Source organism: Phascolarctos cinereus, unplaced genomic scaffold (assembly GCF_003287225.1).
Source record: "Phascolarctos cinereus isolate Bilbo 61053 unplaced genomic scaffold, phaCin_HiC Scaffold_1;HRSCAF=81, whole genome shotgun sequence".
NCBI lineage: Eukaryota > Metazoa > Chordata > Mammalia > Diprotodontia > Phascolarctidae > Phascolarctos > Phascolarctos cinereus.
The window spans coordinates 186,818,430-186,841,933 of record NW_027555514.1 but is presented as its reverse complement, the minus strand read 5'-3'; the positions used below and the strand labels follow the sequence as shown (position 1 = coordinate 186,841,933).

Here is a 23,504-nt window from a genome sequence, read left to right as displayed (position 1 = left end):
AGCAGTAATACTCGTTTTAGGTGTGTGTATGGAGGAGGGGAGAGAGGATGGGGAGAAGTATGAGTGGGAAATGGTAGATGTGTTCCTTGTATTCCTAGTGGTAACACGGGAAGTGTTTCTCCTTAGCCACAAAGTTATAAATGGTAGAATAATTGTACAGAACTATTGGTTCTGTTTAGTTCAGATACTTCACCATTTTCAAAGATCTGCCATTTCATCCTGGGATACACCCTCCACTGATGCAACTTGATATCACCATGGTTGAAAAACTTACCATCCTACACATAGCCAACCCAGTAATGAGCCTTGCCCATAAGACAGGCATACCATCACCAGATCTATATTACAACAAGCCTGTCTAGCTTTCATAGAGCCTATGCTCTGGTGTCACAGCCTTCATGAGCCCAGAGCTGCTTATATAACACAAAGAGGCATCAGAGTAGTACTTATGTATCAGAGTAGGCACAATATATCATATAAGTGTTTGTAGGCTGACTTTGTGGGCAGCTAGGTGCCATAGTGGATAGGGTACCAGGCCTAGAGTAAAGAGGATCTAAGTTTAAATCTGGCCTCAGACACTTATTAGCTGTGTGACCCTGGGCAAGTCACTTAATCCTGTGTGCCTCAGTTTCCTTATCTGTAAAATGAACTGGAGAAGGAAATGGAAAACTACTCCACTATCTTTGCCAAGAAAACCCCAGATCAGGTCACAAAGACTGGGTTGACCTAGGGAATCTTCATAACGTCAGTTCTAGGGGAAAATATTTGGAAAGCAATCAAATTTTTGGAACATGGTGTATTTATGAGTTGATGATTCTTTATATAAGTATCTGCCTATAAGTCTATTTACTAATACACTTATATTTCCCTCACTAGTGTGAATCTACATGATAACCAAATAAAATGGAGATAGGAAGGCAAGATGGAACATATTCAGTTTTTCATTGGGCCTACTCACCATTAAGCTTTCTCTGATCCTATGCACCAATGCTCATTTTCATGCCTATCTCATTACACATGATCCAGGATGAAAAATGTGACTGATGTCAGAGGAAAAAGTTTTTATATGTAAGAGTAGAATTCTCAGTCCAAGAAAAGGATACTCATCTCCCTGTCCTATTTATCTCTAATACTATTTTTCTGCTCTTTCTACAATGCTATTCTTTTGGCAGATACTCAGGCCACAGTGAAAGCCAGTTTCTAGCCTTACGGAGGCCTGTGGATTCCATCCTTGAGGCAGTGTTCACAGTATCTCCAAACAGACAGTAACGAGGCATTTTGATTCCAACAACTCCAGCAGCACATGGGCCTGAGAAAGAAGAAAAGAACTTGTAACTTGAAACGTGGTGCAGTTTAAGTCTGATAGAATACACTCATTACAGGGCTAGGCACTCTTTGTCACTGGAAAGAGGCAAAGGAGGTTGCAGAGCACTAAATGAGGCTTGCCTTGAATGGATGTCTGGGAAGGCAAGAACAATTAGTAACTGTGGTAGGTATTTGCTAAGATCTTGTCCTGAACATTAATTTTTCAAGTGAGGGGAGTTAGGTTGCATAATGGATAAAGTACTGGGCTTGAAAGCAGGAAGATATGAGTTCAAATCTTGGCTCATACTCTTTCTAACTGACCCTGGGCAAGTCTCTTACCCTCTCTCAAACTCAGTTTCCTCATTTGTAAAAAGAAGCGTTAGATGTGGTAGCCTCTAAGGTTTATTACAGACTATGAATTCTATGCTTGAATGGTATAACATGTAAGGGAATGTTTGCCCTTTAGAAGTCTTGCATTCTGTACCAGGGGCAAGGATTTCAGGCCTATTCTCATATGTCCATGAACCTAATTAAAACATAAAATCTTACTTTAACAATTAGCCTGGGAAATACAAGGCTAAATGGGTGCCTAAATACATAACTTTCCTATTTGTTTTCCACTCTGTAGACACAAACCAAAATTTGCTTTTTAGCAATGTTTAGCACACATTTGTAGCCTTGAAGACAAGAATTTACATTCAAGTCAGAGTTCTAAACTTAAGGAATAAAAAAGAAGTGAAGGATTCACAATTGTTATGATGCAGTGGTACACTCAGGAAGCCACATGAGGATTTGATCCCAGGTCCTCCACCTCCAAACCCAGCACCCTTTCCTTTGTACCATGCTGAAAGCCTGCATTTCCCTCCTGCCATCTTTCTTCTCTCTCAGTGTGTTGGCTTTCTAGGCTGACCATCATGGGGAGGATTTAAGGACAGAGGTCATTCCTGTAGGGGAAGAGAAGGGTTCTTCCATGCATGGGCCTCTGTTTAAGGGCACTAGACCGCAAGACTACCTATGGATAGGATGAGGTATTTCTGACTGAGACACCCGGGGTTTGGGAGCTGCATCTGTAGCAAGTACCCCCACTGTGTGCTTCCAAGGCCTACATGCTTCATTCCAACTGCCAAGGACAAAAAGGATTCAGTGCAGAGAGTCAGATGGGGGTAAAACAGCTGCTCAGTCAAGTATTCGGTTGGAATGTTTGAGAATAAGGAGTTTTGAAAGTTAAAAATTAACTCAGGAAAAGCAAAATCAGGTATTCATTAAGCAAATAACAGTGGGAAAAAATACCAAATGCAATTAACTTTTCAGGTTTCTCATGTTTCTATTTTTTATTTTCTGGTTGGTTTTCTTGGTGGTTTTGGACTTTAATATTGTTTACATAATCTAATCCTGAAAAGAATACGTTCTTATACATCACTACCATCCCCTACCAAGAAAAAAAATCTGCCTTCAAACACTAGGCATCAATTGATAAGACATTTCTACTTCAAGAAAAATTTTAATTTGACATAAGTAAGTTGCTGCTTCTTGAAGAAGGTAATTATAGATTTCTTCCCATCTTGCCTTCTTTTCCAGAAAGTTAAGTCTCTCCCACTTGAAAAATGGGGCAAACAAGGGGCAGTTAGGTGGTGCAGTTGATGAAGTACTGGCCCTGGTATCAGGAGGACCTGAGTTGAAATCCAGCCTTAGACACATGATACTTACTAACTGTGTGACACTTGACAAGTCACTTAACCCTGATTGCCTCACCGGAAAAAAAGAAAACAAAGAAAAATGGGGCAAACAAACTTGGAGACAACAGGGTAGAACAGAAAGTTCCTAGCACAGCAATCTGTTGATAGGAGGTCTGGAGCCTCAGTCCTGCCAAGAGCTAGCTGTGTGACCTTAAGCAAGTCCCTGCCACTTCTTTATCCTTGTGCATAAAATGGGGATAATAATACCAGTCACATCATAGTGTTGTTTTGAGATTCAAAGGAGCTTTGAAAGAACTTTGAATAAAAGAAGCTACACAAATGCAAATTCATTTATCTTCTTGTTCTTATTACTAATGATAAAGCAGTGATAAAGATAAATAATGCCTACAAGGAAAAGAACCCTTCTGTGCCAGTGTGGATATAAAGCAATTCTCTCATCAATGGCATTGGACAGATGCACTCCCAAGATCTGCTAGACAGTGAACAAGCTTCAGGGGTTTGATAATAATAATAATAATAACTACCATTTTATAATGCTTTAAAGTTATACACCTGGGAAGACTGAAGCTCTCTTCAAACCTCTCAGTGAATGGAGCTTTAAAATATACTGTACCAGCGCTACCTGACCACTGGATAGAGAAGTAGTAGTGGGATACTAGATCACCTTTGCATCCCATATGAGTGCTTTCAGCATGGTCAAGGTGGGGGGGGGCACTTTTGGTCTAGAACTCAAAAGCTCCCACTGAGACACGTGTTCTGGTGGTCATAAGCTCCTGTGGTGCATAGTTTATGTGGTTGCGGGTGGTGGAATCCTTAAAGCACTGCTGATCTGAAGCACATCTCATCATACACATCATACACGATTTTTTTTTAACAAGTATAATGTGGTTAAAATGAATACCAAAGGCCTCCCTAATCAAAATAGCACTGAGGACAAATGAGACACAGCAATAGATAAAAATGTTGCAAGGAAAAGCGACAACCAAAAGGAAAAAGACCTCAGAGCAGCAACTTGCAGATTGAATTGGGTGCTTATTGAAATGGAGACAAGGAAACGCATTTTGCCCAAGCAGCTAGTCTTGGTGCTCTGTGCTGCCTTGATGATGGAAGAAGGATGAAGGTGGCATCTTCATGCTGACTTTGCATCTGGGACATAGTCTGTTGTTTTAGTGCTGGCTGGAAGTCCCACCTTCTTTCCTTCTTCCTTGCCTACTACCTCCCTAAGTTACTGCCTAACTCCAGCTGCTGGCATCAGAGCACTACAGAGCCCAAAGTACAGCAGCCACAGTGATCATTTCATTGTGTTCCAGGGATGACTTTAGCTATGTGTGTTTGGCCAACTGTTCTTATACTCAGGCATTGTGGTGGTTTCTTTAGTCTCTTTTGCTGATCCTAGATCATAGGTTAGTGGCTTCTAGATTAGGACTTCTTAACCTGGAATTGGTGAATTTAAAAAAAAAACTATTTCAACATAATTGGTTTCCTTTGTAATCCTGTATGTTTTATTTTGTACGTTAAAAAAACATTATCCTAAGAAGTGGTTTATAGGCTTCACCAGACTGCCAAAGGGGTTTAAGACACAAAACAAAAAGGTGAAGAACCCTTATTCTGGGTTGACCTACATTTTTGTAAGATTACCATGGGAAGGAGGAACAACAGTGCCCTCTCATCATGGAATTTGCCCAGCTTGTCTTGTTCAAATAATCCAATCTTTCCAAAAATAATTTGATGATATCACTGTAAAGAATATATGGAGAAAAAAAGGCAACAGAATCTCAAGTCACTTAATGAGGTTGAAGCACGGGGTGGTGGGTCTCAAAAGGTGGCTTCTCTCACTTGGCGATCAAAAGGATTCAAATGAGAAAAACTGAAACCTGCCCAGGAGTCCTTGCACTCAGGAGCCACATCTGATAGTTCCTGGAAATCTACATACCCTTAGAATTTAAAGAGATAACAAAATATTCATGACAGACTGGTACAGAGATAACATTTGGAAACCCTTTCTCCGTAGTGACTCAGTTCATGCAAAGAAGTAAGCATTATGTAGTTGGAATAACTCTTAATTCCATACCAGAATGTACTCCAATGCGGATCCACACAGGGAGGCCTGGAAGATGCTGGAGTTCAAAGGATCCCATGAAACTGAGGATATCCAAAGCCATCTTGGCAATGTCTACTGCATGTCGATTGCCATTCCTCTTTGGCAACCCACTAGCAACCATGTAGGCATCTCCAATGGTCTCCACCTGTGGAAATAGTTTTTTCTTTAGCTGTCTTACTCCTTGGAAAATCACAGAAATTAATGCAACAATAGTCATTTTACATCATCAACAATATGGACTGAGTGCTCACTGTGAGCATAGCACTGCACTACTAGTGAGAATTATCTTTGAGAAGATACAATTTCTCTTATTGGAACCAGATTAAGAACATTCTTACAATAACTTCTCTAGGATGTCATTTAATCTAGTTAGATGAATAATAAAACAGTTCCCATATGTTTTAACAGCACAATGAACTAATTAACAATATAAATCACCTACATACTCTGATGATTATTATACAAATACTGAATTGGACAGAATACTTTTATGTGATTCCAACAACTAGCCTTCCACCACTTCCCTCAGGAGAGAAAAATTAGGAAATACTTCCCAAAAGCCTCTATTTCCTTCATTGAAATTTCTCTCTTTATTTTCTATTTTTTATCTCACCCCACTCGGCAGAGTATATTAAAAACATATTTTCTAGCATTGACCATTTTCCAAATACCAGTTCGCACTTGGGAATCATTTTTTAATTGACAGTTCTTATTTTGATAAGATATAATGTATATAATGTTCTTTGTAGGCTTTAAAGTGACATGTAAGCATCAGTTATTATCAATATTATTATTTCCACACTCCTTAGTCTAGAGATTCTAATTTTTTTCCTAAAAATTAGCTCAAGATTGATATTGTTATCGAGTACATGCATCCTTTTATCTTATTTTTATTTTTAATTCATCCAATGTTGAACCTAGGAGACAATAAAGATAATGATGTCCTTCACAGAAATGGGGAAGTTAGGGAAAAGGTATTTTAAGAGGAAAGATCATTTTGGACATGTTGAATTTCAGATGCCTATAGGAAGTCCAGATGTAGGTGTCTAACAGACAGCTGGTGATGGCAGGCTGGAGCTTAGGAGACATATAAAGGCAAAATATATAGATTATAGAGTCATCTGTATAGGATGATAATTGAGTCCTTTGTAACTGATGAGATTTCCAAGAGAGAAAATGTAGAGAAAGAAAAAGAAAGCACCCAGAACAGAGGTATAGGGTATATCAAGGGATGGGAGAGAAGACCTGGAGGATGTTCTAGAAAAGGAGACTGAAAGTCAGATAGGTAGGAAGAGAAGCTGAAACCAACAGCTTTACAATTGCTTTAGTTGTTAAGAAGTTATTTCCTTAAGTCAAGACCTCTTTGCAACTTCAACCCAGCATTCCTAGTTCTGTCCCTGAGGTCAAGCAAATATTGCCTAATCACTCTTCCACAAGATAGACCTACAAACTCTTGAACATCGTCGTGAAACAAAGCCAATGCAACCAAGATTAGAAGGGAAGCAGAAAGCTGGGAAATAATTTTACAGCCAGTGTCTCTGATAAATGCCTAATTTCCAAATTTATAAGAATACAAGTCATTCTCCTATTGATAAATGGTCAAAGAATATGAACAGGTAGTTTTTAGATGAAGAAATTAAAGCTATCTATAGTCATATAAAAAAGCTCAGAATCACTGTTGATGAGAGAAACGCGAATTAAAACAACTCTGAGGTACCACCTCATACCTATCAGATTGCCTAATATGACAAAAAAGGAAAATGATAAATGTTTTGGAAGATGTGGTAAAATCAGAACACTAATGCATTATTGGTGGAGTCGTGAACTGATCCAACCATTCTGGAGAGCAATTTGGAACTATGCCAGAACTGTGCATACCCTTTGATCCAGCAATACCACTACTAGGTCTGTACCCTAAAGAGATAATTAAAAAAAAAAAAAGGAAAAGGATCCACATGTACAAAAATATTTATAGGAGCTCTCTTTGTGGTGGCAAAAAATTGGAAATTGAGGGGATGTCCATAAACTAGGGAAGGGCTGAAGAAATTGTGGTATACAAATGTAATAGAATACTATCGTTCTATAAGAAATGATGAACAGGCACATTTCAGAAAAACCTGGAAAGGCTTACATGAACTTATGCTGAGTGAAGTGAGCAGAACCAGGAGAACATTGTACATCGTGACAGCAACATTGTGCAATCACTAACTTTGTTAGACCTAGCTCTACTGAGCAATACAATGATCTAAAACAATTCCAAAAGACTCATGATGGAAAATGCTATCCACATCCAGAGAAAGAACTATGGCGTCTGAATGCAGACCAAAGCATACTATTTTCTCTTTTGTTTTGTTTTTTCTTTCTCATAGTTTTCCCCTTTTGTTCTGATTCTTCTTTCACAACATGACTAATGTGGAAATACATCTAATATGACTGATTGTACATGTATAGCCTATATCAGATTGCATGCCATTTTGGGTAAGGAAGAAGAGAGGGAGGGAGAAAAAAATTTGGAACTCAAAATCCTATAAAAGTGAATGTCGAAAAGTATCTTTACATGTAATTGAAAAAAGTAAAATACTATTAAGTGGGGGAGGGGCAGGAGGAAGAAAACAGCTGTGATCTGCTCCATCTTTTATTATTATTATCCAACCTAAACATTCCCAGGTCCTTCTATCTTCATCTCTAGTCCCCTACCATCTTGATTTCCCTTCTCTAGAGATGTGTGGATAATACTCTTCTTAAAACTTTGCAACTAGCACTGAATACAATTATCCAGATGTGGTCTGACCAAGACAAAGTACAGTGAGACCATCACCTCCTTCATTATGAACAATACCTTTTTTTTTGAAGCAATAAAAAAAGCTCATTGCATTCATGAGTTTTGGGGTTATGATGTTACACTGTTGACTCACATTGAGTTTGCAGTCTGAGAAAATCCCAGATCTTTTTTTTCTGATGACCTGCTTTCTTAGTCATACTTTCCCCATATTATGAAGTTTATTTATTGATCTCATTTGTAAGACTTTGCTTTTATCACTATTAGAGATCTTTTTGCATTCTGATTCTCTCAGCAGTGTGTTAGCGGACATCCCTTCCAACTTCATGCCAGCTAAAACTTTAATAAGCATTCCACAGCCTTTTATATGTCTTGGATGAAAATATCAAACAACACTTGGCCAAGGACATATTCCTTGCACTCCAGGAGAGATTTCAAATTGCATCAGCCAACTTTTTGGTTCTGGTCATTTAACCATTGTTGAATCTACCTAACTATACCATTGTCTAGTCCGCATCTTTCCATCTTGTCTACAAGGGTAACACATTTTAATAATTCATTTTAGAGTTCATTTCTATTCAAGAATAGAAGTCAAGCACATCAATTTATAATCTATAGACTCTATCCTCCAACCCCCTCCCACTTCTTTTTTAAAAATTGGGAAAATTCCTTCTTCTGAGGAGGAAAAATACTACAAGTAAGAAGACAACCAGTCTTCACCATACATATTGATTCTCTTCTCTCAATCTATTCAGCTTTGTTAAGGGTATTTTAAGACTGTTACCTTGGGGTAGCTAGGTAGCATAGTAGATAGAATACCGGCCCTGAAGTCAGGAGGACCTGAGTTCAAATCTTGGCCTCAGATCAAACACTTGACACTTACTAGCTGTGTGACCCTGGGCAAGTCACTTAACCCCAATTGCCTTAAAAAAAAAAAGAACTTAGGGCAGCTAGGTGGTGCAGTGGATAGAATACCGGCCTTGGAGTCAGGAGAAGAGTTCAACTCTGGCCTCAGACATGTAACACTCACTAGCTGCATGACTCTGGGTAAGTCGCTTAGCCCCAATTTGCCTCATATTAAAAAAAAAAAGGTTACCTTGTAGACATCATGGTGATCCAGAATGTGATCAAAGCTCTTGTAGATGTCATTGAGCATATCAACCACCTCCATAGGGGTGCTATACTTGCAGATGGTGGTAAAACTTACAATGTCACTGAAGTAAATTGTGACCTCTTCATACAGTTCAGGTTCCACAAAACCTTTCTCCTTCAAAGACTTTACCACTAGCCTAAAGAAGGGAAAGAACACAAAGAAAAGGGCTTCTAGTTTTAGCCATTTATTCTTTTATCCCACAAACCATTGCCATGTAGCAGCAACAAATCTGTCATATGTACCCTTAAATCTAGATTGTTGGACTCCTAATGAACCCAATTGCTTCATTACTCACAATGAGGAACCGAAGAGAAATGACAAACATGTACATATGTGTACGTACATGTGTGGAACATGTGAAGGTATGTATGGCTTGGATAATGTCCAATAGCTTGATATTTGAGCATTATAATTAATACATGTACATTATGTCAAATACACAATACTCTCTTATACACTTCTACATCAACTGATATCTTATGCAAACTTTAAATATAAGAAAATCATGAATGGTTTGCTAAATAATAATAATAATAATAGCTAGCATTTGTATAGCAGGTTAAGGTTTACAAAGTGCTTTATGCATGGTTTCTCATTTTATACTTAGAACACCCTTATGCAGTAAATGCTATTATTATACTCATTTTCTGATGAGGAAACTGAGGCTGAGAGAGGTTGAGTGACTTGTTCAGGGCCACACAGCTAATAAGTGACTAAGGCAAGATTCCACCTCAGCTTTTCCTGACTCTAAATCTAGCATTTTAGCCACTGCATCACCAAGCTGTCTCATGAACAAAACACTGTCTAAAAGCATACTCACTGACCAAGAATTAGAAAATATTCAAAGCCAGAATGTCCTTTATAAGATTATAAGGAAAAAATGTGTTCTTAATTGGTTAATAAGATCTAGACCAAACTAAAATTCTTGTCCAATTTTACTAGAGTTGAAAAAAAAACAAAACACATTTGACTTCCTAAGCAGTTTTATTTGTGTCTCCTTGAAGCCATAAATATTAAATTGTTTAAGATAACTGTGTTTTTATCTTCTTTAAAAATTAGTTTTGAATGTCATGAATGTTTGAAAATATGTTTGAAGGAAAAAAATGTTTGGTTTCTTTAAACAGTAAATTCAGTCATTGGGAGAACCCAGGCTATAATGATAAAATTGAAGAGTATGGGACCTCTTGCGTACCAAGTCAAATGATCCTTACTATATCTAAGCAGTAGAGATGAAAGTGGAAAAGTAGAAGGTTAGTCATAGAGCAGGCATATTTATAGTATTTCATGTGCTGAGTCAGCCTTCAGGAAACTGGACCAGAGCCACCTTAGATAGTGGGTAGGAGAGTACAGCAAAGATTAGTCACAGAGTCCTACTTTATTAGCAATGCTGTAGTGGACTTATATCTTTGGTGTGGTTGTTCCCTTCATTGGTGCAATAGCAACCCATCATACCTTTGCATTAACTCAATAAATATTGGTTAGGTTTCTAATATGTACAAAGTACTGTGTGATTATTATTCATGTTTTTACATAAATCTTACATAGGAGATTAAGTTATTGCCCCTTACCATTTCTTTTACTATTTCATAAATACTAGTTTAGCACTTTCACATTCCATCTGTTATATCTCACTCTGTATTACCTGCTCACCTCCTTTTCTAGTTAAGAAGAACATAAGCTATCTGCTTTAATGTCAAGAAAAGCTATTACTGACCTGATGGGTTGGTGTGGTTTATCTAGTTCTACTATTTACAAGACCCCATTTAGTATTCTTCCCATTATTAATTAGGCAGCCATAGTTAATTAGTTTTTTAAAAGGAGTACTTACCAAGGAGGTATGACATGGACAATTTTTATAGAACATTCCTCTGAAAGTGTGGAGTGTATGTTCCCAGATTTCTTTGAACCCATCCTTTTCATCACTTCTTATGGCACAATCATGTTCTATTACATTCATATATCATAATTAGTTCTCTGCTATGTGGGTGTGACCCTACTCAAGCCCAACATTAAAAACCATTGGTCAATGGTTTAAGCTTCTAAGTACAAGGCATTGATTGTTAAGGTGTCTAGGTACTGATCACCCACTCATTGCTTGCAATATTTTGAGATATCACTTTGAATAGAGTGCAGTTAATTTCTTTTATTGCTGATACTCTGCCCAGCAAGCAATGGAGCAACTCTGTCCATTGGCAATGGAATTCAGAAGTGAGCTTGATTTGGTAAATGCTTTGTTGTTTCTTTTGAAAGTTTATTTTTTGCCTAATTAACTTGGACTTATCTCTTTTTCTCTCCCCCTCTTCCAGTGAAATAACAAAAAAATAAAAGCAAAACCCTCAGAACAAATATGCATAATTAAGTAAAACAAATTTCCACATTGTCCAAAAATGTATTTCTCAATCTGCATTTTAAGTCCATCTCTTCTTTGGCAGGAGGTATTTCATTTTCTGAAATCAGGATTTATCCTTGGTTGGTCAGAATTCTAAAGTCTTTCAAAGTTGTTTTTCTTTACAATGTTGTAATCTTTGAATAGATTGTTCTAGTTCTATTCAATTCATTCTGCTTCAGTTCATAGAAGTCTTCCCAGTTTCCTCTGACATTGTCCATTTTGCTATGTCTTATGATATAATTATATTCCATTGCATTCACAGACCATTACTTGTTTGTTTAATCCACAATCTGTGGGCATATTCCCCCTAGGTTTCCAGTTTTGAACTACTATGAAAAAAATCTGTTATATTTTTGTACATATGGACTCCTTTTCCTTTTCCTTAATCTCTTTGGAGGCATATACCTAGTCATATATGGTGTCATTGGGTCAAAGGTTATAAACCGTGTAAAACCTTTTGGAGCATAGTTCCAAATTGCTTCCTAGAATGGCTTTACCAATTCATACCTCTACCAACAGTGCTTTAGTTTTTTCCTGCAGTCCTTCCATCTTTGGTCATTTTTGCCAGTCTCATAGTGTCAGGTAGATTCTCACAGTTGCTTCAATTTGCATTTCTCTAATTATTAGTGATTTGGAGCATTTTTACATGGTTGTTGATATTTTGGATTTCTTCCTTTGAAAACTGTTCATATGCTTTAGCCATTTATCCACTGGGGAACGGATCTCAGTCTAATACATTTAAATCATTTTCTTAAATATCTTAGATATGAGTACTTCATTAGAGAGACTTGCTGCAACCACTATGAGTTTAAGTCTTCACTCTTTCAGAGACCCAGGTAGTAAATGTGACAGTGTGCTTTGGATTTTTTTGTGGAGGGGAGAACAAATTTATTTTGGACTTTGTTTTTGTTATATCTTTTCAATATATATGCCTTTGTAAAACCTATTTGATATATGATTAGATAATATAGGGCAACAGTTACTGATGATTGATATTAGGATGGGTAAGCACACACCAAAATGGGGGCTTGAGCCAATAGCATTAGAAAAACCCTCCTAACCCTTTAGGGCCCTAAAATAGTTGAAGATGTAATTGTCCAACATAGAGGAGAGGAGAGGAGAGGAGAGGAGAGGAGAGGAGAGGAGAGGAGAGGAGAGGAGAGGAGAGGAGAGGAGAGGAGAGGAGAGGAGAGGAGAGAGAACTAGAAAGAACCCCTAAAGGACATGCTGAAGCACAGTTTAGTGACAGTCTATGAAGCACACCTATGGAATGCTGGGAAACCACACTAGCGGGAAGCCTCATTTCACCTGGGTAGCAACATGAAGTTAAGCCTGTCTGCTCTGTCCCGCTCTGCCTTGTATAGCTTGGTCCTTTCCTCCACCAGGTGTTCTAGATTTCGAGAGTAGAGTTGAAGTCTTCGGATTAAGGTGTCCATGTAGCTCTCACTGTTTTGACTGTGAAAATTACTATAGGAAAGATAAAGAAAAGTTATTTTATCGCAAGAGGAAAGACCAGAAGTAAGGGTGGGGGTGGAATCATATAAGAGCCATGCCTGCCATGCAAATTAGCACAGGTCCATAGGTCCAACGTCTTTAAAGGAAGCATACTGATGACAAGGAAAACATTTTTAAATCCAGTTTGAAAATAGAGCACATAGATCTGATCCTCTGTGTGTCTTTTTAGGCTACTAATGCTTACCTGGGTTTCAACATTTCTATTATACTGAAAAGTGTGGAAAGTATGGGTAGGTTTGTTTATTTTTGTGAGCAAGTCCTAAGGGCCTTAAGTCAGCTTGGTAGCATTTATTGAATGTGGGCAGGGCATTGGGCAAGATAGTACAGGAGATTAAACAGTAGAAAAAATACTCTCTGTGCTTTAGTCTGGTTGGTGAGAGATGTGTCAGGGAAGCAGATGGCCTAAAATTAGGAATCTCATTGTTTAATGAATCACTTTAAATGATCTATGCCAAGAAGAGAGGCAGAACGTACACTTCTCGCCCCATGGGTAGGAGATGTGTTCTTACCCAAACAAGAGAGAGAGAGGCAATTTCAAAAACTAAAGTAGATTACTTTAATTGCACAAAATTAAAAAGCTTCTGCATTAACAACATTAATATACGGAGAATATAAAAAGGGAAATGGTCAAATGGAAAAAAATCTTTGTAACAAATTTCTTTGCTAAGAGTTTGGTATCCAAGATACATGAACTACTTACATGCACACACACACACACACACACACACACACACACACACATACACACACACACACACACTCGTAGATTTATAAACAAGAGTATATCCTACTCTGAGGTCATGTGAAATCTGTTGTTTTGCATAACTTTTGCATAATATCCTGTTGTTGACCTTGTACCAGCTTGCACTCTGACTGCTGACATTGGTCTCAGAATAGCTAGGGAAGATGATGTAGAACTGACTGAGTGATTAAGACTCCTTGAAATCAACTCTAAATATACTTGAATTCTGCTTAAAACATCATTATGTTTATATAGTGATTAACGTTTGCAAAAGTGATAGGCAGAAAGTTTGTGGTTTTATGTTTTCAGAGTCTAATCCTCTGAAATATATTTGTCATTTTTACAAAATAGGTAAGAATTCCTATACAGAAAAATAGGATATTTTTTCTCTGAATAAACCAGAGTAATATTTGGTTAAATGCAGGGTTGTGTTCTACTTTACTTATTCATTTAAAGGGCTGATTGTTAAATTTTTAGAGACTTCAGAAATTGGCAATTACTACAAATCAGGGCTTGATTTACTGTTTGGTAGATTGTCTAGACTTAAGAAAGTGATGGAGAAAATGTTAAATAATGTTAAGAGAGTGTCATGCATACATTCTCCCCCACCCCCACCCCCCAAGAGCCAGTTTTTAACATTTACCAGCTTCCTTCTGATAAGAGCCTTTGCTATATATAGTGCTTAACAGTTTGCAAGGGACTTTTCTTATAACAACCCATGCAGAGAGGCAGGGTGAGTATTAGCCCCATTTTACGGATGAGGAAACAATCTGAATTTCTTGGAAAGAAAACAAGGAATATCACTCATACCTAAATAGCTTAGCCAGGGTGCTCTCAATTTTCTTGAAGTCCGGTCTCTTCTCTGGGTCTTCTTCCCAACAATTTTTAACAAGCAGATGTACCTAGAAGCAAGCAGGGGGAAGATGAGCCAAGAGAGAGGTTGTGTCAAGGCAACAAGATGAATCATGATAGAATCCTGCTTATCTTCCTGTCCACAGTAGATTAAAAGCAACCCCAATGAATGTTTTAAGCTCGCGCTACAATTCTAACAGGTATGTGGAGAGCTCCAGTCTACTAACTAATCTTTAGATTCCTTCCCCAGCCACTGCCATGGGCTTCACTTTACCCCCCAAATATCCTGTACCATCAAAAGGAGGAATGGGGCCTAAAAATTCTCGATGAAGTTCAGCCTATTGCATCAGGCTGTACTCACTACCTTGTTCTGGAGTAGCTCAGGGAGAAAACAGAAGGGGGAAAGGACTAGGGAGTGTGTGTAATATATAAATTTAGAGCTTAGAGGTCATTCAGTTCAATTCTATCACTTTTACAGATGAGGAAACTGAGATGAAAAGAGTTTAGGTATTTGAACCCAGAGTCACCCAGCTAATAAGTGTGTGAGAGAGGATTAAAGCCCAGCTCTTTATGACTCCAAGTTCAACACACTACCTGTAGGGGCCTATGGATAGAAAGATGAACTTATAAGAGTTCCCGATCTCAAGTGGCTCATAATCTAATAGTGAAGAGGAAGTATGTACACAAATAACTACGACATAAGGCGGATTGTGGTAAGGAAAAGGGAAAGTCTAACGTAATATGAGAAATTTGAGAAAAGAGAGAGATTCCTCTGTGTGTATGTGTGTGTGCATATGTAGGGGTGTTGGGACAGGGGGCAGGATAAAGGAAAGCTTTGTGAGGGGGATAGCAACACCTGAGTTAAACCTTCATCTAAGGGACTGATTTCAACAGTCCCAGATGAGGGTAAAAGGAATTTCTTCCAGGCACGATTGAGCAAAGAGGGCAAAATAATAATGACAGATGCATCTAGTTTGGTTGGAGCATTCTATGTAAGAAAGTAATTGTCACATCATTCCAAAACATCAAAAATCAGAAGAAACGTCATGGGGCCATCCTGTCCAACCCATATGTGAAAAGGAATTCCTTCTACAACATATCTGGCAGTAATCCTCCAGCCTTTCACTGAAGGCCTCCATTGAGAAGAACTGCCAGCTCTGAAAGCAGCCCATTCCACTTTGGGAAAGCTCATCCTTAAGAAATCTTCCCTTAGATCTACCCTCAATTTGTCTCTTTGCCACTTTCAACCATTGATTGTAAATGTGTTCTCTGGAGGAAAACAGAACAAATCTAATCTCTCACATCACAGTCCTTGATTGTAGCTATCATGCTTCCTTCCATCCCCTGACCCTACCCCTTCCATCCCCATCATTCTTTCTCTTCCCCAAGCTAAACAGCTCAACTTTTCATTCAAGGCCTTTCATCAGTCCACTAGACCTCCTCTAGACACTCTCCAGCTTATTAGTTTGTATTCTTCCTAAAACATGGCGCCCACAGTTGAACACAATACTCCAGATGTGCCCCAACCAGGGTAGAGTATGGTAGGATTATCACCAACTTGTTTCTGGGTGCTCTATACCTCTGAGTGCAGCCTATCCATCGTATTAGCTTCCTTACAGTTTATATCACGCTATTGTTTCTTATCAAGCGGCAATTTACTATAATCCATAGATTTTTTTCAGACAAACTGCTATCTAATCACATACCTCTCCCATCTTTTATCTGTAATGTCAATTTTTAAACATTGCCCTTGATTAAATTTCATTGTATTCCATTTAGCTAAAATTCCAACCTTTTAAGATCTTTTAAAACTGATTCTGTCATCAAATCTGTTAGCTGTCCCTCTAGACTTGTTTTCCATCTCCAAATTTGATGAGTATTATATGTATGCTTTTATCTAAATCATTGATAAAGATGTTAAACAGCACAGGGCCAAGAAGAGAACCCTGAGGGAACTCTACCGCTGACCTCCTTCCAAACTACATCATGTTATTAATGTCTGTTCTCCAGGGCCAGTCATTCAAATAACTCCAAATCTGCCTAATTATACTCTTATTTAGCCTACTTCTCTCTTGTTCCCAAGAATAGCTTGAAGATTTTCTTCTTATCAAATACCCTGATAAAACCTAGGTAAGCTATTATACATCTATAGCATTCCCCCAATTTTCCAGTTTATTAACTATGTTAAAAAGTCAAGTCAATGAGCATTTGCTATTGTTGTTTTCATTCAGTCATTTTAGTCATGTCCAACTCTTCATGACCCCATCTGGGATTCTCTTGGCAAAGATGCCATTTCCTTCTCCAGTTCATTTTGTAGATGAGGAAACTAGGCAAAAAAGGTTAAGTGACTTGCCCAGAGTCACACAGTTTGTAAGGGTCTAAGGCCAGATTTGAACTCAGGTCTTCCAGACTCCAGGGCTCTATCCACTGCACCATCTAGCTGCCCTCAACGAGCATTTACTAAACTTTAAAAAAAAAACCTGCTAGTTGGCAAAGTGGATAGAACACTGGACTTAGAGTCAGGAAGACTCATCTTCATGAATTCAAATCTGGCCTCAGACACTTATTAGCTGTGTGACCCTGGTTAAGTCACTTCACCCTGTTTGCTTCAGTTCTTCATCTGTAAAATGAGCTGGAGAAGAAAATGGCAAGCCACTCCAGTCTCCCTGCTAAGAAAACCCCAAATGGGGTCAGGAAGAGTCGGGCATGACTGAAAAATGATTGAACAAGACCAAAAAGTTAAAAACACTTAGTCTATTCCTTGAAAAAGCCACACTGGCCCTTTAGGGTCTTTCAACTCTATCATGGGCACCGTGCTGGCAGGCTTCCACCTGCACACTGACCCATGGCTGAAACAGTGTCCACTGATTCACATCCAGCCCCCCAAAAGAAGCACAAACATAAACAGAGACATACGCAGGACCTTGTCCCCGATTCGGATCACAAGGAAAACAAAAAGACAAAAAAACAAAAAGTTCATTGATTCAGAGTTGGAAGAAAGTCACTTTTTCATTTTACAGATGAAGAAACTGAGGCCCAGAGAGATATGACTGTGCTCAAGGTAAGCAGTGAAACTGAGATTCAAACCCGGGTCCTCTGACTCCCAAATCCAACCTTCTTCCCACTGCACCAAGTCGCTCTTTAATCATCACTTCCATTTCTAGATGTTTACCAATCATTCTTTCGTATAATGCAGTTTAGAATTTTTTCCAGGAATCAAAGTCAATATTGCTGGCATTGAGTCAGCAGATTGCATTTCCTTCCTCTTTTTTTTTTTTAAATCATGACCACATCTGCCTTTTCTTAATCTTTATGGTCTTTCACAGATCACTGAGAGTGACTCAAAAATCATGTCCCACATCTGCTGGTTCTTTCAGGCACTGAAAATGTTGTTTATAAGGGTCAGATACAGATTCACCGAGGGCAGCTAGAGGCCCTCCATATCCTCTGGTTTATCTTGGTTACCAGTTCCCTATTTGTTTTGTCCCTTCTAGTCCAAAGGTGATTCTCTTGTCAGAGAAAATATTAGCAAAATTAGAGCTGAGCATCTTTGCCTTCTCGCTTTCGTCTGTCATTATATCCCAACCACTGCAAACAGCAGTTCTAACTCCCTTTTATTCTCCTCTTCCCTCCAATCTAATTTTCAAAAATAGTCCCATAGTATTCTTTCTGTTGATTCTTCTCTTTCCAAGCATTGTAAGGTGACTGGGAAGGCTCTAGAAAGATATGTTGAGGCTAAATATTAGAGGACCTTTAATAGGTGAGGAAATTATAAAGCACCAGGACTTTAGTTGATAGTGGGGAGTCATCACAGATTTTTTAAGTAGAGTACTGAAATGATAAATATTGCAAATATGCGTATTATACAAACATAGCCACATGCATGTATTCCAGGGATGTACTACAGTTAGCTTGAACCGACTTTACAAGAGCCAAGTGTTCATTTTTCAGCATGAGCAAATCAGGAAACACTACATCACTGATGTAGTCTTGACTGATGGTCATCCTTCTATCTATTATGTTTTGTTGTCTTACACGTCAATATGCAAATGCATACACATATGTGTGAAATGTAAATGTAAGAAACTAAAAATATACAAAAGCTGACATTTATTGTGCTTTGCAATTTACAGGCAACTGATGGCTCAGTGGATAGAGTGCTGGGCCTAGAGTCAGGAAGATCTGGGTTCAAATCTGGCCTCAGACACTTACTAGCTGTGTGACCCTGGACAAGTCACTTACCTCTGTTTGCCTCAGTTTCCTCAGATATAAAATGGGGATAATAATAGTATCTAACTCCCAGGGTTATGAAGATCAAATGAAATAACGTTTGTAACAACACTTAGCATAGTACCTGATACATAGTAGTATAAATGATAATTTCCTTCCCAAGTGTTTTATATACATTCTATCATTGATTCTTACAACAGTCCTCATGAGGTGGGAATGACATTTTGTCACCTTGTCAAATGCAATAATACTGGCAAAGCATTTAGCACAGTACCTGGCACTATATAAACGCTTGTTCCTTTCCCTTTCTTACTTTCCTTCCCTTTCCTTTCCTTTTATAAATGAAAAAACAGACCCAAAAAAGTTAAATGACTTGCCAAATGTCAAAGGACAAGTAAATGGGGTTGAGCTAGGTCTTCTAAATCCATGTCTTGGGCTCTTTCTACAGCATCAAAGTGTCTCCCTGAGACCAGGAAGAGCATGGAATGGGGTGCGTTCATGACCATAGATGTGAACCAAGTGACTACAAGCAAGATGGTGAGCTGATACATTAATGTGACAACGACCAAGTGGTGAAGGGGGACAAATAAGGAATAGGAAAGGAAGAAAGATAGGTAAAGCAGAAGATTCTTGCTCCACTTTCTAACATTTTTGGACATCATCATCATCTGGTTGATCAGAAATGGCTTATGTGAGTAGAAGAATATGATCTGGAGGGAGGAGAAGGGTCTTCTGGAGGATAGGCCTTACTTCCAATTCTTTTTCATCGGTTGTCTCCAAAAAGAGGTCTGGGCGGAATGGTTTTGAACCCTTGTTATTCTCCACTCTGTAAAGTTTCTCTAAGGAGACAATACACAGTAGTTAGGCATTTCAACAGCAGCCTGAATTCTGTTTTCAGCAAATATCACCTCAACAAGCGCTATTGGTGTCCTTGGCAGCCACATTAAGCAAAACCACCAGGTGAGAGGGTCAGAGGGACAGGAGAATTATCCCTTGTGGCAGTGACATCATAAGACCCAGGGATGAGGTGTATTTGGAGCTAGTCAAGGTAACAACTGCCAATATTCTATGATTAAGAACATGACCCATGTCATCTAGCTAGAGTGAATGATTGAGCACAGGTATCAAATAGAAATGCTTCTTCTATTGGGATCATTAAAGAAAGGAAATAAAACTGGAATCATGGTAAGGTCTTCCAATCCACAATAATAATTATAATTAAGATGCTCCATATTTGTTTAGCATTTATATTATCCCAACAACTTGCACATGAGTTGTTTCATCTAATTCTCATAAGAACTCTGTAAAATAGATAGCGTAGTGATTTTTTTTTTCGGACCAGACCTGTGAATTCACTGGTATATGAAATTGATCTTATCACAATGGCTGGCACCTCGTTGTTGTTGTTTGGTTGTATCTGACTCTTCATGACCTCTTTTGAGTTTTTTTGGCAAAGATACGGGAGTGGTTTGCCATTTCCTTTTCCAGCTCATTTTACAGATGTGGAAACTGAGGCAAACAGAGTTAAGTGATTTGCCCAGGGTCACACAGCTAGTAAGTGTCTGACATCAGATTTGAACTCAGGAAGAGTCTTCCTGACTTCAAGCCTGATACTCTATGCACTATGGCTCCCCCAGCTGCAATTAATATGCACATAATAAACGTTTATCGACTGACAAAGCTACCTCCACTAAGGCAGATCAGCAACTCTTCTGCAATTTACGGTCATAGATATTTTCCTGGGCCACTAAGGGGCTAATTAACTTTGTCCAGGATCATACAGCCAGTACTTGTCAGAGACAAGACTTCAACCCGGCCGGGTCTTGTTGACTCTGAGGTCCGCTATACCATACTACCTCTCTGAACAGAGATCATGTTCTAATTTTATAGAAAAAGAGAAGTGGGACTCAGCATGCTTCATCACCGAGGGATGAAATGAATTACCTTGCGTCAGAGTTAGTACCAGAACCTCAGCTGGAACATGCATCTCCTGCCATCTAGGTTAGTGTTCTTTTCTGTGGCACCCAGCTTGTATACCCTTACCTTTCTGATCCCGACAGCTCAATGTGTAAAAGGTTTCTCTTCGGAGTATGATTTCTTGTGTGATGATTCCATAGCTGTACACATCACCTTTCTGAGACACATTTGCTTCTCGAAGGTGTTCAGGAGCCGTCCACAGATCTGAGGTGCCAAAAACGTTGAGAGTGGTTAGCATCTCTTTCCTCATCCATCCCCCCAAAACCCTTTTCTCCTTCCAAGTCCTTTCCTTGCGTAATCTGACCTGACTAAAAGAAAGATTTTCTTGAGTTTAGAGGAAGCACACCTTTCTTTTGAGACATTCAAGACCTAGTAGAAGTTTATTGTAATGCTGGCATTAGGGAAAGGATTAGCATTTAACCTTACAGCCTTTGTTAAAATTGGACTTTTTTTCTTTTCTTTTAAAAAATTTTTTTTATTGATTTCTTTTAACATCACCTTCATTCCCTAACATATCCCTTCTATACCCCTCAAAGTATCACTTGTAACAAAGAGTAAAAAAGGAAGTTGGGGAGCAGAGAATTCAGCAAAACTCACCAGCTCATGAACTGAGTCTGACATTGATATATGCAATGTTCCACTCCTATAGTCCTCATCCTCTACAAAGTAAGGACAGGTATCATCTTCCCATACTTCCCTGAATTCTTCCTATTCATAAAGGGGATTGATTGATTTGTCATAATCAAATATTACTTTGCCATAAGAAATGATCAAAATGAATCAGACCTGGACCAGAACATTTGGCATAGCTGGAAGTAATGAATTGAAATGACCAAATTGCTGACTTTCTGGTTCTAGCTGGGGAAGGGGAATGTGCAGGAAAGGGGATGCCAGGTGACTGGAGGCCCCGATGTGGGAGGCTTGGACCCTGAAGGTACTTCTGATCACATACCATGAATCCTCTCAAGGGGACAAGGAAGGAGTCTTTAATGACCCAGTGGGATTAAAGAGTAAACTGTCTGTGAACATTCAACAACTAGGGAGAGATATGAATATATTCCGAGTCTGAGAATAATGCTCTGAAGATGATAAATGCAGTAAAGTGTCATTTGTTGAATATGAATAATTATATTTGGGAATGATTGTCATATCCAGGCCTAGTCCCTCCCTGAAGGCTGTGAATTGTCTAAGAACTGTGCTGAATGGGACTTTTTTTATGTAGCATCAATGCCATTGAAAACTGTGCCACATGAAGTTTGTTTAGACTTTTTTTTTGGTGAGGCAATCAGGGTTAAGTGACTTGCCCAGGGTCACTCAGCTAATAAGTGTTATGTGTTTGATGCTGGATTTGAACTCAGGTCCTCCTGACTCCAAGGCTGGTGCTCTATCCACTATGCCACTTAGCGGCCCTATTTAGACTTCTTAGTACAAAGCATTGGGAGAAGCACTTGAAAAGACATTTGAGCTGCTCCATCCCCTTGCTACCTGACCCCAAGACCCTGCAGAATTTTCTGTAATTTAGAATATGAACAAATGAGTCCTAGGTACCCAACCTGATTTACTGAGGAGAAGGGATGATGCATCATTTGACAATGACAGACAGTTTCTGCTCCCCCTCTGGAACACATGTCATGTAATGCTCTCTCGGGGACTTCCTGTGAAGGATAAATGATAAGTCCCAGTGGAACAGGCCTCAGCTTGGGTTCCCAGGAGCCCTTCTTTACCCAGGAGAAATGGTGATTACTTACACATAGCAGCTAAATAGTGTAATTGATAATGTAATGTATACGTATATACATATATAGTGTGCATTTTCAGTCATGTCTGACTCTTCATGACCACATTTGGAGTTTTCTTGGCAAGGATACTGGAGTGCTTTGCCATTTCCTTCTCTAGCTCATTTTATAGATGAGAAAACTGAGGCAAACAAGGTTAAGTGACTTGCCCAGAGTCACACAGCTAATAAGTGTCTAAGGTCACATTTGAACTCAGGCCTTCTTGACTCCAGGCCTCATGCTCTAACCATTGTGCCACCTAGGATAGGATTTCCCATTACCTTATTCTACAATACAAATGGCCCAGCTGTGACTATTAAAAAAAAAACCCTCAAACTCAGAGTTAAAGCCATCAATAAGTACGGAAATGACAGTTGAATGGGATAATTACTGACCTTTCTTTGCAGGTAAAATGGAATTGCAACCAAAATCAGTGATCTTCACCACCATTCTGCTGTCCACTACACAGTTAGTAGATTTCAGGCGACCATGTACTTCAGTTTTACTGGAGTGCAGATAGGACATCCCCTATCATTTTTCAATAACAAACAGGAAAAAAAAAATGAAATAGCTGATAGTCTTGGAAATAACTGAAAATTCACAGATATTTTATTTTTAGATTTATTTTTCTTTTAAAATAGTGAACAAGTTCAGGGCAAATAATGAATACAGCAATCTACCCATTCAGTCAATTAAACTTTTCAGTTCATTAACTAAATTAAAATCAGAAAGCATTTATTGAGGACCTGATATGCACCTAGCATTGTACACATATTTTTCTCAGCATATAAGGCCTAAGTGACATACTAACAATGCAATGAACCTTGGTTATCTTCAAGATAAGCAGATAAATAGTTTAACTTAAGTTTCTCATCAACAAAAGGACAGTAAATTTCCATTATAAAAAGGAAACTGCTGTAGGAGGGAGGTTACAAGGGTGTTTATAATTTCCTCCACCACTTCCTTGGTGTATGACCTTTGTTAAATTG

The 23,504-nt window shown here is 38.7% G+C and overlaps 1 protein-coding gene across 1 annotated transcript in view; it reads right to left on the bottom strand.

Moving 5' to 3' along the window:
- GUCY2C (guanylate cyclase 2C) overlaps positions 1-23,504 on the bottom strand; it is a 104,049-nt gene that overhangs the window by 10,261 nt on the left and 70,284 nt on the right. Inside the window, exons 17-24 of the mRNA XM_020994327.1 lie at positions 22,911-23,043; positions 20,807-20,944; positions 19,514-19,602; positions 14,492-14,583; positions 12,733-12,891; positions 8,979-9,171; positions 5,074-5,248; positions 1,211-1,309 (exon numbers count right to left, since the gene is read on the bottom strand). Coding sequence (XP_020849986.1) covers positions 1,211-1,309; positions 5,074-5,248; positions 8,979-9,171; positions 12,733-12,891; positions 14,492-14,583; positions 19,514-19,602; positions 20,807-20,944; positions 22,911-23,043 — 1,078 coding nt within the window. The remainder of the gene's footprint in view (positions 1-1,210; positions 1,310-5,073; positions 5,249-8,978; positions 9,172-12,732; positions 12,892-14,491; positions 14,584-19,513; positions 19,603-20,806; positions 20,945-22,910; positions 23,044-23,504) is intronic.